Source organism: Gambusia affinis, linkage group LG16 (assembly GCF_019740435.1).
Source record: "Gambusia affinis linkage group LG16, SWU_Gaff_1.0, whole genome shotgun sequence".
Classification (NCBI taxonomy): domain Eukaryota; kingdom Metazoa; phylum Chordata; class Actinopteri; order Cyprinodontiformes; family Poeciliidae; genus Gambusia; species Gambusia affinis.
In genome coordinates, this window is record NC_057883.1 from 24189194 (window position 1) to 24204874 (window position 15681).

Sequence of the window (15681 nt, forward strand, 5' to 3'; positions counted from 1 at the left end):
CTGTAAATAGAAAATTTTTAAAAATCCCACAGAAAAATCTTAGAAATTTGAAAAGTCAAATATTTGCTAGAAAAAAAAAAATAAAAAATCAAACATTGACTTTCCTTTACAGAATAAAAATAGAAATTTCTGAACTTCAAAAGTGAAAATTTTGCCAGAAAATAAAAGAAAAAAAATTTTTTTTTTCTAGAAATAAAAAACTTGGAATGTTCAGAGTTTGAAAAGTTGGAAATTTGCTTGTTTTTTAAAATTTGTTGACTCGGGGTACCTTCAGCTCTTTGGCGCCCCCGCTGGCCGCTGCCTGGGAGATCTGCTGCAGCTGCTTGATCCGCTCACTGAAGTCCGACACCCACTGGATGACGGTCATGGAGGTCGGGACGGTGTAGCGGCACCAGCTGCGGGGGAGGATTCCTGCAGCGACACGGGATCAGATTTAATCCAGACGAAGCCGATCCGGTTTATTCAGCTGAGAACGAATCAAGCACCTTTAACGAGGTCGCTGATGAGCGTGCGCAGGTAGTTGGTCTGCTTCTTCTTCCCCTCACAGACGCCGACGACGTCGGTCAGATCCTGACGGACCTCCTGCAGCATCTTTCCACCCATCTTCACCTCGCGCTCGAAGAAACGGAACAGCGGGTCCTGGTTCCACCGATCAGACCGAGAGAGAGTTAGAGGAAACGCTGCAGATTCTCCAGAACCAGGGATGAACCGATCCACTTTTCACTTCCAGTACCAATATCTGAGCTTTAGTATCGGTCGATTCGGATCCGATACAGAAAAACAGCTTGGTGGAACATGAAGCTGCTGCGTTGACCCGTTTGCTCACCTTGATGTTTTCCACGGTGCGTTTGAGCGGATTGACCGTCTGCGGCATGAGCTGCAGCCAGTTGCAGGAGGTGCTGTGGAGCGTCCGCATCCAGGTCGGCTGGGTGTCGGACGTGGACGACGTTCGCTCCTTCTTCTCCGTCTCATAGGCCAGGTCATCCTCATCCTCCAACATCTGCATTTTCAGCATCTTACCCATCATGTCAATGCCTGTGCAGCCCAGCAGAGGGAGGGGGAGGTAGAGGACAAGACCATGGTGGGTGGAGGAGGAGGGACAAGACATTATATTTTGGAACAGAAAACCAAAATGGCTTCCCCTCAGGGTGCGGGAGTTGTGACAATACAAAATAAGGAGATCAAACAAGACAAACAAACAGATTCAGGCAACGCTGAGGCCGATTCCTCAGCTGACAGGAAGTAAAACGACGGCATGCAACAGGAAGAGGGAGAACCTGGAAGGATGCAGAGGAACCGTTCTGCAAAAAGGGTTGGGGGAGTTTCTGGGGCAACGGGAGGGAGTCGGATATGAACGCAGCAAAGCAGCAGGATGTGTGTGAAATACAGCTGCTGGAGGGTGAGGAGCCGCACCCGGTGGCAGCTAGACTACAGGAGGCTGCAGCTGGATTACAGATTAAACCGCGGCTGACAGGAAGAGGACAGATTATTAGAGAAACCTTTCTGAAGGAATCTGCTGCAGGAATCCAGAAGAAAACATGGAGACAACTTGCTAAAACTCTGGCTGCTCAGAATCCACACTTCAACATCTTCAGCAGCATCACGTCGTTTTAGGAAGTTCTCTCAGGTTTTTTAAGAGACGTTATATGGAGTTAAAGTTATTTTTTTTTTTTTCAAACTCAAAAAAATTATTCGTTTTTTTTTGTTTCAAAATTTGTTTCCACAAAATTTTTCAGTTTCCAACCTTTTTTTTCCTGTAGTTTCAGATTTTTTCAGTTTTAAATTTATTTTGTAAAGTTTCAACCTTTTTCTGTTTGAAAATTGTTAGTTTACAATCTTTTTTAGTGTAGTTTTCAAAATTCTATTTATCTTTTTTTATCAATTTCAAAACTTAAAGTTTGTGGCTCCAGCTCATCTCTGCTGCTACCGTCTACAATTGGAGGTCAGAGGTCAGAGGCCTACCCTGAGTGGTGAGCAGCACCTTCTCTGCGTTACTGGGCAGTCCCAGCCAAGATGGCGTCTGCGTGTCGGGCAGCATCTCCACCCAGTGCATAAACTCTTCACGCCTGAAACCAGAGCGGCTCAGATGAGGCGGCGGCCATCTTAGAAATCGTTCTGAGGGTAGAAATCGCGCCAAGCGCCACCGACCTGATGCCGTCGGGCATTTTGATGTCCTTCTGCCCGTCGACCTTCAGCGCCAGCTTGAACTCGCTGTCGAAGCTTCCCTTGGTGAAGATTCGCTCCAGGAAGGTGATGAGCAGCCGCTGGTCGAACTCGTTGTCGATGCGGCCGCCGTAGATGGACTGGGCCATGAGGGTCTTCAGCGCCGCCCAGGGGATTTTATCTGGAGCGATGTTCTGACGACCCTGAGCGACACAGACAACAGGAAGAAAACCCTCAGCTTCCTGTGCCTGAGTTTCAGCTGCAAACAGAGATGTGGGTCCGTTTCAACCTTGGCGGTGTCGTCCAGCCAGGTGTCGATGGTGTCACAAGCGGAGCGGAGATCCGACTCGCCAAACTCGTACTTCTTGGACCAGCCGAGTGGCGCGTAGCGCAGCCGCTCCTGGATGACGGCGTGGAACCAGGCCAGGAGGAAGTAGAGGCGCGCGCGCTCGTTGGGAGCCTTCAGAGGAAACGGAGGGTCAGAACATGGTGGAAACAGATTTCTGACCCGGTTCTGATCGTTTCCATCACCTTGCACATGCGCGCCACCGGGATGCTGCTGAAGGTCCGCAGCATGTTGGCCTTGACGCCGGGCGGCGGCTCAAACACAAAGATACGGCCGGCGCGGAGCAGATTGACCGGAACCTGGCAGAGGGGAAACTTCACTGATCAGAGACTGCAGATCCCAATACATTAAAATCAATAATCAATACTAATTCACATACATTTTACTAAATTATAGAAAGTAAAAATTATTCTGGAAAACATTATTTATATTAACACTTAAAAATGATTTTATTTTTAACAAAAAAACAAACGAAAATGGATTAAAATATCTATTACTGATCAGTGGTATTAAAAAATAGAATTGTTTGGTTAAAACAAAATTATTATTTTGATCCATTTATTTACATAAAAACATAATTTTAACTTCTAGTCAAATCAAAATTAAAATAAATATTGTTAATACTATAATTACTAATGACTATTATCAGCATTTAAATACAATTTTGTTTATAATAAAACAAATGGCAATAAATATTTGCATTATTTATTAAATAGTAGCATACATTTTAAAATAAAGCAAATAAAAATGCATAAATAGGAATGTTTACTAATAACAATAGAGACGGATGTTTTCACCTTGGGGTTGATCTCCATGGTGAGGAAGAGCCTGAAGCTGGCATGCGGCTGCATGGAGTGAAGCTTCTTCTCCAGCTGCATCAGCCAGCCGGGGGCCAGGTGAACGTTCTCCAGCATCACCCACCTGCAGGAGGAAAACACTCAGTAAAACCATTCAACACAAATAAAAACAATCATGAACAAAGCGAAGGGAACATCAGGAGCGTCGCTGGTCACCTGCCAGACTTGACGGCCGTGTTGATGTCTCTGTCGGCCTTGTTGAAGCCTTCAGCTGAACCTGTGGAGACGAAACGCATGCTAACCGTTAAAACCTTCACCGGCGCTTTGCTCACACAGGAAGCGGAGCGCGAGCGTTACCGATGGAGACGGAGGTGATCTGCTTGTTCTGCTCAGCAGCCAGATCTCTGACCAATCCGCTGGCATCGTAACCCGGGACAGAACACATCAGAACCGGAGTGCTGGGCTTCACCTGCAGACGAGATCAGAGCCGTCGCCATGGGAGCTTCCATCACAATAACAATAATAATAATATTAACGTTATCAATACCTCGCTGTCCACGATGTTGCCCAGGTCCAGCGGCTGCTCGATGATGTTCATGAAGGTTTCTCCCAGGACTTTGGAGACGAAGATGTGGGACATGGCCAGCAGGCGGTCGGGCCTGAAGGTGTGGATCAGCAGCAGCATGTGGACGGCCTGACCGATGGGAGCTGAGAGCACAAACATCAATGATCGATCAGGTCATAACACTGATGGATGGCTTCGATTGCTGGTGAAAATGGCAGATCCATAGATATATAGTCACTAGATTGGACGTCACTACGCACCGAGTCAGGAATATCGGTGAAATAAACGCATTCATGCAGAGAATCAGAAAAAATTCTGACATTTTTAAAATTAATGTTCAACACCTGAACAGCCAGAATCAGGTAGTAAAACGGTTTAATAAAAATCGTGAGAAAGTGGGAAGTAGGTGAGGTTTGCTAATTTAAATTGTTTAAATTAGTTGATCCGCCATCGATACCACAGCTGAAAAATCACAAAATAAACATAAAACTAACAGACAGAACGTTCTGTTCTTTCTGGGAAACCTTCGCATGTTTTTGCTGTTAATTTATGATACGACTGAAAATAAACCCCGTTGTCAGCTTGTTGCCATGGCAACCGTTGTGTGTGTGTGTGTAGGGGAGAAAACTATTTATTTTCTTAGCTTTAATTTAATCCATATTTTGTAGAAATCCAATGAATAATGATGCTCCTGTCATTTTTGTGACGTTGGAACAATCTGGTTTTGTTAACATGACTCAATAGCGCCCTCAGGTGTGCGTCTCTAGCTACAGCAGCTAACAGGCGCCGTCCAATCCAGTGATTTTACATCGATGGGCCGATCAGTTCACTGACTCGACTGCTTCTCCTCCGACCACAGATAAGGAACGGCCAGCTCTGGAGTGTTGCTCTGGATCCACATGAAGAATTGCTGAGGAAACAAAGTGAAAAAAGGAAGATAATCATGAAAAGAGCAGATTTAAAAATGAAATGAATAAGGGAAGCAGCAGGCAGGCAGCAGCTCACCTCATCAGCTTCGACTTTGGCTACCAGGTCCTTGAAGGCCGGCAGGCGGCTGAGGCGGACCATGGCCTCGCATTGATCAGAGGTCAGACCTTTGACCTTGGGCAGCGGCGTTCCTGTCAGGACGATCTCCTTTCCACGCAGGAAGTGCTGGAACTCTACGTCGTACGACGGCTCACTGAAACAAAACAATAACTCATACATGTAAAACTTTTGATGTGGTCTTTGTTCCCTCAGTAAAGTTCAAGTTTTCCAGCAGTGGAGATTAAAAAGATACAAAAACTAAAAGACAGTTTTAATTCACTTTCATATGATATAATTTATTTCTGTTAATAATCTCTTGTGACAGTATTCTACATCTAAATCATAAAGAAGTTTTCTGTTTTGAATCATCTATAAATCGTCCTATAAACCCGATTGTTCTGAAAACACCTCATTAAAATTGCAGCACCTGTGTGCTGAGTCCTGATTGGACAGTTTGAGGATTGTTCACCTGGTGATGGCCTTCAGGCTGATCTTGGCCAGCAGCATGGCGAAGGTGATGTGGTCCTGGTGCAGCATGCCTCTGGCCACTCTGTTGAACACCACCTAACCCAAACAAACCCAATCCAGAGGTTTACGTCCAAGTCGTGTCAGAGGAACGGCGGCTGGCGGTTTCAGGAGACGCTCTAACCTGGAACAGATCCTTGGTGATGAGCGCCAGCCTCTGGGAATGGTCGCTGATGCTCTTCAGGTTGGCGTTCTCGTACAGCACGGTGTGGTACGTGTCCAGGAAGAAGTGGAGCGAGTACTGGTACAGGAAGTGCATCTGGCGGCAGACGGAAACGCTTTGTGAGCGGTAAACAAACGAGCGCTGCGGTCACAGGTGGGCAGAGAGCCCAAAAATTACACTCAGGTAACGGCAGCAATACTTCAACATCAAGGACAAGTAAAAAGAGCCGCCCAAGAAATTAATCAAATAAGAGCAAAAGAGTGTCTGGAAAAAGTCTACTCAAGAAACTGATCAAATTATCAATCCCTTAATACTTAAAAATTACATCAGACAAACCAAAATATAAAGTGGAAATTTTGGTATTTTAAGGCAAAAGAAATTTTTCCTAATCAGTTTCTTTAAAAAAAATAAACTCATGAAATTTTAACCAAAACTGCGGGTGTGTCTCTGATTCTGGTGAATGTTTGGCTAAAGCATGTTTGGGTAGTAATTAGTTACATTCACTCAATTACAAGTAACTTTGAATAAAATTTACTTTTCGAACCATTTTTCCTACGCTCTACTTTTTACTTTTAATTGAGAAATTTTATTGTAAAGTATTGCTGCTTTTATTTGAGTAAAACTTCTGGGTTCTCTACCCAAGTTAAAGTTTCATAACGTTAGATGTTAAAGTTGTGAACTTTAACAATTTATTTATTGTTTTTAAATTGGAAAAATCTCTACAAAAAAAAGATTTTTCTAAATCTGACTCTTTCTTTTGTGTTATTTTCATTTTGGTACTTAAAATACCAAAATTTCCACTTAACTTTATATTTTGGTCTGTAATTTGATCAGTTATTCAGTACTTGAATAAACTTTTTTACTCGAGTAATTTCTTGGATGGATACTTTTTACTAGAGTATGTTGAAGTAGTGCTCCTCCTGAGTGCACTTTTACTCAAGTAAGAGTAAAAATACTCTTAAAAGTAATTTTTTTCCCAAAGGTTACTGAAGTAAATGTAACTGAGTAAAGGTTTGGTTGCTGGTTTTTCCTGTGAGGTCGGACCTGGTTCAGAGCCTCCATGGTGAAGTAGATGCTGCTGCAGGCGGAGGACAGCGACAGGTACTGCTGGGACACCGCCTCCACCTCCGCCATCACGATGTCCGTCTCCTCCACCTTCCTGGTCACCTCGGCCGCCTCCTTCTTCAGGTTCTCCAGGGTGGTGATGATGGTGTCGTCGTCCAGGATGCGACCTTTGACCTCGTTGAGAGCCTGGAGGAGGGATTTCTCCAGCTGACGGAGACGCAGCTGGAACTCACCTGAGGAAAGATTTCAAATTGGTACCTTGGATTAGGAGAGGGAGATATGCCCCCCCCAAAAAAACACTCTTAACAACAATAAATAAATGAATAAATAAAAATCCTTTTTCAATTCATACTTGCTAACCAGGGCCACCGTTTAGAACAAAACCTCTTTATTTTGAATGTTCTACATAAAATCTTCTGCAAAACATGTAAATATTTGTTGAGGCCTTCTGCAAAATTACTAACTTCAAGTTATGTGCAGGCTGTAAATAAATGAGGGGAAAATAAATAAAATTAATATGTAATGTATAATAAACCTAAGTCCAGCTACGCCCAGTTCTGACTCACAAGACGGATTTCCTGTTTCAATATGGCCGCTCCTCACATCAACAGCAGTGAGCTGTGGTGGAAACATGTCTGTTTAACGAGGCTGACATGCTGAACTCAATGCTACCTGTAGCACCTGCTAAATGTTGTCTAAAGATTAAATGATGTTTGTAAGAACTTCTGCTAAATGTTTACGGCCGTCACCATGTTGGAATACAAACTTCTCAACTAGAACGTTTAAGGTTTCTCAGAAGCAGATATTTTTTTATCTAAACTTTGATTTCTCTCATTTTTTATGGCTTTATGTCAACAATTGCTGGTCCTTCTCTTCCATAAACTCCATATATGTGTTTTCCTGTCAGACTCTCCCACCTGAGCTGTGGATCTCTGCAGCTCCTCCAGTAGGCCATGTTTTAAGGTTGTAGCAGTCATGAGAGCTTTAAAGCTTGGGATGTTGTTTGAGAAGCTAACTGTGCTTTAACCTTCTCCAGAACGTTCTCCCTGTTCTGCTGCTGGGTTTTATGATTCCGACCGGGTTGTTCTAATAAAACACGCTGAACTTTGTGATTGTGGCAGCGTTTCTGTCCAGCTCACCCTGCAGTTTCAGGAGATCCGAGCGTTTCTCGTCGACGTCTGGCCGCTCGGCCTTCAGCACCTCGTTCAGACACTGGCTCTGCAGGCTGCTGCGCGTCACCGTGAAGTTCACAAACGTAACCCGAGAGCACAAGTCTGGAGGAAACTCCACCTGCAGAGACGCAGATTATCAACCACCACACTGGGAGTTCAGAGGGTTTACTGACCGACTCCTCACCGTTGGGTCTCGTGTGGACAGGAAGATTACAAACGACGGGGACAGATCGATGTCCTGGTCTCCCAGGGTGATGAGGACACGCCCTCCGGTCCGGCGCACCTCTCTGTTCAGCACCGGGTTCAGGATCGGGTCGTAGCTCTCCACGTCCTGAAACACCACAGTAAGTTAGAGCTGATGAGTTTAAGAGACGATGGAGTTTAATTAGAGATGAACCGATCAGATATCAATATTTGTTTTGGTCCTAATATAAAAAGATATTTAGACAATGTGCAGCTCTATCCAGGCTAATTCTATGCTTGGTGCTCTGAGCTTTAATATTTATTTTACTTTGTATTTACAGTTCTTAACTTCTCTTTCTGAACCATTTGAAAGAAGGTTTGTTCTGTTTGACCAACATAATCAACCAATTTTTATCAGTTTCAGTTTATTTTACAGTCCTGAACAAATTAAAGTTATTTTTACATGTTTGATCTAAAGTGAACTGTACTGGTGCAGAGTTATCAGATGAATTTATAATTCATCTCTGTGTTTAAAAAAGGAAACATTTTAAGTCAATTCAGTTGTTTTTCTGAATCGGATCGGTATGAGAAGTGAAAAACATGGATCAGTGAATCCATATTTTAAATCGGGAGGAATCAGAATCACTGCTCTCACCTGGACCAGCAGCGGGTTTCCGAAACGCAAAGCGCTCTCCAGGTTCTTTCTGAAGGCGTCGTCCAGGAAGCTGGTTCTGGTGATCTTGCGGTCCTTGTACTCGTTCATGATGAACTCTGTGGCTTGGCCCGACGGGTCGATAATCAGAGGGTACCTGAAGCACGACATCAGGATTAAACTGCAGGTTCAGCTGCAGGAACATTTATGTGACGTTTCGGGTCTGTCGGCGCCGACCTGTTGAAGCGTTTGAGCATGATGGCGTTCTCTGTGCAGAGGTCGTCAGCAGGCAGCGAGTTGGCCTGCCAGCGTAGACGCTCGTCTGCGTTGGACAGATACTCTGTCCTCGCGATGTCGGTGCGGAACTGAGTCAGAAATTAAACTCAGAGCTCCAATCATGCACAACCAGGTTTAAATATAATAAAAGAGACAAATTTCACAAAAAACTCTGGAGAAATGGCTTAAAACTCTGCATAGGTATAATTTGAAGCCATCTCCATGGCAACCAGTCTTGCATCATTTGGTGGAGAGTTATAAGACTTCTTTCTTGTTTATTACAACTATTTCCTTATTTTGACTGGCATCTGCACTCTGGTAAACTTGTTCCACTTTCTTCTTGTATTACAACTTTTGTATTATTATGCCTTCTTATCATTATCATTTCATAAATGTACCTTTATTTCCAGATGTTTTGACAGAATGAGGTACCTGGATGTTGGCCTGCTGCAGGTGATGAGACCAAGTGGTGAACAAGTTCTGCCTCATCTGCTGCTCAAAGTAGCCGGCGTACGTGATGAAGGCCGCAGACAGCAGGCAGTCTCCGGCGATGGTGGACATCTGGTTCTTGAACGTCTCACTGGTTTTCTCCCAGCGCTCCCTCTCAGCAGAAAGGCTCTTCAGCAGCGCTGTGCTGCGGTTCACCTGCAGGGACAGAGAAACATCAGGAGAACCTCTTCCAGCAGCTTCGGATCAGTTTAGAGCTTCTGAATGAGGCTGACAGGAAACGCAGACCTTTGCTTCGACGGCGGCCAGGTCGGCTTTGATGGCCTGGGCCTCTGAGATGAGCACGGCGTACTCCTCCTTGTAGCGGGCGATGCTCGCCTCCAGGTCCCTGATCATCTGCTCCACCTCCTCCGCCTTCGTCTTGTTGTCCTTTGCGTCGTCTTCCAGCTTCTGCAGCTCGTTACGCAGAGGCTCCACTCGTTTCAGCATGTCCGCGTAGTTAAGCTGCAGGAGTGAAGCATGTCGTTTTTTAGCTGGACTTTTATCTGGTCACCAGATCCATGTTCAGAGCGTTCAGGATTCCCGACCTGAGCAATGGCCCATTTCACCATGGGCCCACAGGCCAGAGATGCTCTGTTGACCTGGTCGTAGTTGTAGCTCGGGTTGGACAGGTAGTTCTTCTTCATCTTCTCACGGATGGAGTCACTGAGTGAAAAGCGAGCAACAGGTCAGAGCGTCGGCTTTATGTGGAGAAATGATAATAAATCACAGAGAATCGGGAAGGAAATTTAAAGAGACGTTGCACAGGATTGTTCTGATTTGTCGGGAAGAAGTAATGGAAATAAAACCTCCACTGATTAATCTACCTCCACCTCAGATTAAATGAAAATCAGTTCAGGAAAGAAATTAAAACATCAGGGCTCCTGCACACTCTTTATTTTATAACTTAAATAAAACATTTGTTGGTGGCTTCAAATAATATATTTAAAAAAAAACTGTTTAAAATTTCTATCATGTTTCTTCAGTAAACTTAAATTTGTGAACAGTAAGTGCAAATCTCCGGTTCTGGAACTTCAGGTTGTTTTCTTAGCCCGTTATTTTAGAAACAAAAAAACAGGCTAAGAAATAAAAAAACATTATGAGAAGAAAAGTCATGAAAATAAAGTCGTACGACACTATAGATAAAATATTACCATAATATTTATAATTTAAGAAATAAGTTGAAATAATACGACAATACAGTCATAATATTACAAAAATAATAATATGACAATATTACCAGAATAGTTGTAACTACACAAGAAAAAAAAGTCAATTATGAGAATCAAGTCGTTTGGCCATAAATTAAAATATTATGAGAAAACAAATCATATGACAAAGTTAAACTAAAAAATAAAGCCATGTGGTTTGACTTTATGACTTTACTGTCACAGAACTTTATTCTCATAATTAGACTATTATTGTAAGCAAAAGGTTTCAAAACGTTTCGATGACGTTTTAATTCATTGTTCCAGGATCAAAGTAAACTTGAGTCTATTTGGACCGAATTGTTTTTGAAAGATCAGATGTTTATTTAGAAGGAAAAATGTTTGGAGATAAATGTTTACCTTACACTCCCATCATCTTTTTCATAGCTGGAAAACTGTGAAACGTGTTAAAGAAGTGCGTAGGAACCCTGCTGGTTTTCTGGTGGCAGTGATTAGTTCTCATCGTCTGGTTAAGACAAAACCTCCTTCCTGACCTCATTTCCTCAGAGGAGAAGTTGACTATGCTGCTGATGAAATTATCCCTGATTATAACTTGTCTGATTTTTTTCCAGTCTCCGGTCTCCTCCCCCAGCATGAGGCAGATAGACTCCAGGGCCAGTTTAACGGCAGCGGGGGGGTTGGTCATGGCCCGAACTTCTACCAGGTGCTGCCGCTTAATGGAGCTCACAGCTAATTAAGGACGAGGAGACAAACCCAGACAGAGAGAGAGCTTTTAGTGGACGAGAAAAAACCCGTTTGTCTCATTTCACCTGATTTCTTCAGCTTCAAAGTTAACGATGGTGGGGATGAAGTTCTCCCTCATGATGATGGAGCGGATCTGCTTCCAGTCCGTGGTGCTCTCCCCCAGCAGCAGGCAGATGGACTCCAGAGCCAGCTTCACGGCGGCGGGGGGGTTGGCCATGGACCGCACCTCCACCAGGTGCTGCTTCTTTATAGACTTTACAGCTACAGAGCAGGAGGGCAACGAGACGCAAACGGGCCAAGATGGAGGACGGATGTGGACAGAAAGCTAGCTGTTAGCCGTTAGCCATGTTTACACAGATAGGCGGGTAATAAAAGACACTCCACTTAAAAAATATTGATAAATAGTCCATCAGATAGATAAATGTCCACATTACATACAAACAATTAATACAAAATATATTCTTTGATATTTTACAGCTTTTGTTAATGCTAACCTCACATTTGGATACAAAAATATTAAATAAAAACAGTCAAAAATATAAAAATATTAAATACACAATTATTCAAAATTATACTGTGACAAAGTAAAAAAAAAATATATATATATATATATATATATATGTATATACACATATATAAACATTGAATTAACCAGAAAGAATAAATAATTAAATACAAACTGAAACAAATGAAATACTTAAATATATAAATAATATCTAAAATAAATATATGATTAAGAATTTAAAAACATTTATTTAAAGGAGAGGTTTTTTTGTTCATTTCATGTATAAACTGTATTAATTTGATGCAGTCTAATTAATAAATAATCTGCTCTCCAGAGCAGCCATTTAAAGCCAACCTTACCGTTCTGGGCCTCGATGACGGCGGGCTCCACCTGGTCCAGGTCCTGCTTCACGCTCAGCTGCTTGTCTTTGATCACTTCCTGTTGCTTGTAAACTGCTTCCTGGATCTCCTGGCTCATCACCTGCAACCGAAGAGGAACAGCATGAAAAAATGTTACATGAAGTTAAATATCCTATCCCAAATCTTTATACATAAATTCACACGCTACAGCAGCTACACTGTCATGACTTGATTTAAGGGACATTTTGGTATCTTCTTCCTCCGGTTTACCTTTTTCTTCTCAGCTTCCTGCTGGTCTTTGACCATCTTCTTCAGCTTGTCGTTAGCAGCTGCGTTCTTTGCCTCCAGCTCCTGGCTCTTGATTCTCAAATCACGGCGAAGCTCCTCCACCTTGATGAGGAAACGGGCGCCATCGATGAGAGGAACCAACACCAGGAACATTTCCGACCTTTCTTCATGTTTTATGGCAGGAAAGCCGGTTCTACCTGATCCACCGTCTCCTTGATCTTGCGAAGGCCGACGTTGAGATGCATCTGCTGCTCCTCCAACTCGCTGCGCTTCTCGTTGAACAGGTTAGCGTACTGGTTGATGAAGTCCAGGTAGTGGCGAGGAGTGATGGCCATGGTGTGACCGCCGCGCTTCGCCAGGCGATTGTTAGCCTGGAGGATTTGGTGACGAGCGTTAGCTTCAGCGACCAAAACAGAGACTTCCTGTTTACGTCATTAACTCCTGGTTGGTTTGATTCTCACCTGGTGAAGAGTTTGATGAACGAACACGCAGCCGTTGACGATGGCCTCGCGGTGGGACGGCGGCTGCGGCAGTTTGTCGTAGACGATGGGCATGTAGTCTGGAACCTTGTAGTTGGGCTTCTCCAGGTCCATCTTGCTGGTGAACTCCTTACCCACCTGGTAAAGAGCCTCTGTTGACCAGTCTCCAAACCAGTTCAACACGCACCTGAAAGCAGAGTTTTAATATTAAAACCGTTTCAATCTTTTTATTTTAGCTCCAGCTGGTATTTCTGATGATTGGACCTGTTGAAGAGCGCAGGAGACGTGGCGGCCCGGTCCTTCAGGCCCTCTGACGACGGGTTCATGGTAAAAACCACGTGTAGGTTTCTGATAACCTGGCTGGTGAACCACTTGTAAAGCTCCTCATGAGTGTCCAGCATCAGCCCCTCCTTCTGGGCTCCTTCCTTGCACTGAGTCATCAGCGTGGCATATTCATCTCCCTCAAACAAACCAGGAACCTGCGAAAACAGCCATAAATATTATAAAAACAGGAGGAAAGCTAACATTCTTTAGCGTTTCACAGGATAAGGAGTAAAATCAGCAGCATAAAGCATGAGGTCACCTCTCCGTTGGCCAGCAGCGTGTTCATTCTCTCCAGGAACCCAGAGTCCAGGACGTTGGACTCATCCATGATGAAGGCGATCTTCTCATTCTTGCACCCTGAGCGACGCAGCACTGTGCGAAGGTCTTCATCAAAGTCCTCCCCGGTGTACTTCCTGTGCACCTGAAGGCACCAAACAGAAAATTAACAGAGAAATTTCCAACGCATTGAAATAATAAACAACCCTGGACTGATGGCACCAACCTTAATCTGGTAGACGCTCAGTCCGTTCATCCAAGCCACGAAGCGGGAAAGCGTCGTCTTTCCGGCACCACTGACTCCGATCAACAGCAGGTGACCCTGAGGCTGCCGGAAGATTCTGCACAGAAAAACATGGAAATTTCAATATCCAAAGGGTTTGGGTTTAAACTGTCCACCAACGGTATTCATATTATGTCACAAAGAGTGAATTCTCTCAGGATTTTTGTGACGGAGAAACACAAAGTGAAGCACATCTGTATTTTCATCATAGTACAGATGAATATAATACATCATTTGTATTAAGATACAGATGATACTCGCAGTACAGACTACAGACTCTGGGCTGTAGTGTTAAAATGCACAGCCCAGTGTCTCCAACTAGCTTCGTAAATCAACTAAATTAAGTCCTGGTGATTCATTTAAGCTCAATCTTAATGCAGCTGTTTTGTTTCTGGCCGTTGGTTTGATTAGAGAATAGTCAAAGTCCAGACCTAAATTAAACCAAGGATGTGGCAAAACTTTAAATTGTTTTCATCAAGGAAAAACCCAGCAACAATGTGATAAAATGTGAGCTGGATGGGACGGTACAGAACTGTATAAAGAACTTTTCAAAATAAAAGCCAGAACGCTCACCGGTCGATTCTAAGGACGTGGTCCAGAACCTCGTTGAACAGAACCAGGGGGACGTCCAGCTCCTCCTCATAGAAAACCTTCAGACGGGCTTTCACGTAGTCTCTGAGTTCCTCCTGCTCAACGGGGATGTAGTCCTGCAAACAGAAACAGAAAATTAGAAACTGCAAAACAAAAACTGGTCAAAAGGATCAAAATGGAGGACGGCGATTCACCTTGGAGAGCCAGTTGCTGTAGAGGATAGGCCTGTTCAGAGCCTTCTCCTTATCGATGTTAGGGAAATGTTTGAGAGCCACCATGTCGATGTTTTCATCCGTCCACCTTCTCTCATCGTCACCTACAAGCCTGCAGACAAAAACACAGTTTCATTACAGCCTGGAGTGCACCGATTACAGTTTTCAGGCCGATTTCTGAGCTTTAAAACGTCTGACCTGCCGATTCCAATTTTGGACAATACGAAATATGAAATATTGCTAAGAATAACGAGAAAGTTGCTGAGTTGGAAACAGTGAGGCGATTATTTCTAACCATAAACCTGCAGACATGACCTGGTGGGCGGGGCTAACAGTCAAACCCCTGCGTTTCTCTCACCTGTCCTGGAAGAGACGCAGCGCCTCGTGAGCCCAGATCCGGATGAGCCCCTCCACCGGCAGGGTCTCCAGAGGGCGCAGCGCCTCAAAGATGCCCCGCACCCAGCGGGTCATCTCTCTGGGGGAGTAGATGTAGTGTGGCTGGATGTCCTGGGTGAATCGCTCCTAAAGGACGGAGGATCACGTTTAAAAAGCGGCATTACGATGGGAACGGTTCTGCTGACGCCGGGTCCACTCCTCTACCTGAGACATGGTGTAGAACTCCACCATGGCAGCGGTCAGCGGCTCTGCGTAGGTCCGCAGGGACGGGATGAGGCGCAGCATGGCGCGGTTGAAGGTTCCGTAGATCTGGGTGAGGGAGGCGGGTCCGGGGTAATCCACGTACACCACCGGAACGTGGCGCAGGAACCTGGACAGGAAACGCCACGCAGCCGTTATTCCTTCTCCAAAGATAATAAACTTCTCTGGTTAAGGAGAAACAAATGCTAGTTATGACGTTTCATAACTAACTTTCATAGTTATTATAATATGAAAATAAAGCTGCAATAGAAGAAAAAAAGGTCAGACAGCAAAGTTGAAATATTAACAGAATAAATTTATAATAATAATATTAAAGCCGTAACACAAGAAAAAAAGTCTTAATGATAAAGTTATATTAACAGAATAAAGTCATAA

The 15681-nt window shown here is 43.9% G+C and overlaps 1 protein-coding gene across 2 annotated transcripts in view; it reads right to left on the bottom strand.

Moving 5' to 3' along the window:
* Positions 1–15681, bottom strand: part of dync1h1 (dynein, cytoplasmic 1, heavy chain 1) — a 37803-nt gene that overhangs the window by 1328 nt on the left and 20794 nt on the right. Inside the window, exons 41-75 of one of the 2 annotated variants that reach the window (XM_044143463.1) lie at positions 15250–15415; positions 15008–15171; positions 14632–14761; positions 14420–14553; positions 13790–13904; positions 13547–13708; positions 13228–13442; positions 12946–13150; positions 12682–12855; positions 12467–12586; positions 12197–12317; positions 11122–11317; positions 9968–10085; positions 9669–9884; positions 9366–9578; positions 8895–9022; positions 8661–8814; positions 8007–8153; positions 7790–7940; positions 6630–6883; positions 5547–5681; positions 5367–5461; positions 4877–5051; positions 4706–4781; positions 3854–4014; positions 3664–3775; positions 3523–3583; positions 3307–3430; positions 2695–2808; positions 2453–2623; positions 2149–2366; positions 1963–2066; positions 827–1035; positions 486–639; positions 269–411 (exon numbers count right to left, since the gene is read on the bottom strand). In XM_044143463.1, the coding sequence (XP_043999398.1) occupies positions 269–411; positions 486–639; positions 827–1035; positions 1963–2066; positions 2149–2366; positions 2453–2623; positions 2695–2808; positions 3307–3430; positions 3523–3583; positions 3664–3775; positions 3854–4014; positions 4706–4781; positions 4877–5051; positions 5367–5461; positions 5547–5681; positions 6630–6883; positions 7790–7940; positions 8007–8153; positions 8661–8814; positions 8895–9022; positions 9366–9578; positions 9669–9884; positions 9968–10085; positions 11122–11317; positions 12197–12317; positions 12467–12586; positions 12682–12855; positions 12946–13150; positions 13228–13442; positions 13547–13708; positions 13790–13904; positions 14420–14553; positions 14632–14761; positions 15008–15171; positions 15250–15415 (5335 nt within the window). Of the gene's footprint in view, positions 1–268; positions 412–485; positions 640–826; positions 1036–1962; positions 2067–2148; positions 2367–2452; positions 2624–2694; positions 2809–3306; positions 3431–3522; positions 3584–3663; positions 3776–3853; positions 4015–4705; positions 4782–4876; positions 5052–5366; positions 5462–5546; positions 5682–6629; positions 6884–7789; positions 7941–8006; positions 8154–8660; positions 8815–8894; positions 9023–9365; positions 9579–9668; positions 9885–9967; positions 10086–11121; positions 11318–11397; positions 11594–12196; positions 12318–12466; positions 12587–12681; positions 12856–12945; positions 13151–13227; positions 13443–13546; positions 13709–13789; positions 13905–14419; positions 14554–14631; positions 14762–15007; positions 15172–15249; positions 15416–15681 lie in introns of both variants that reach the window. The other variant, XM_044143462.1, reaches the window with a different exon arrangement.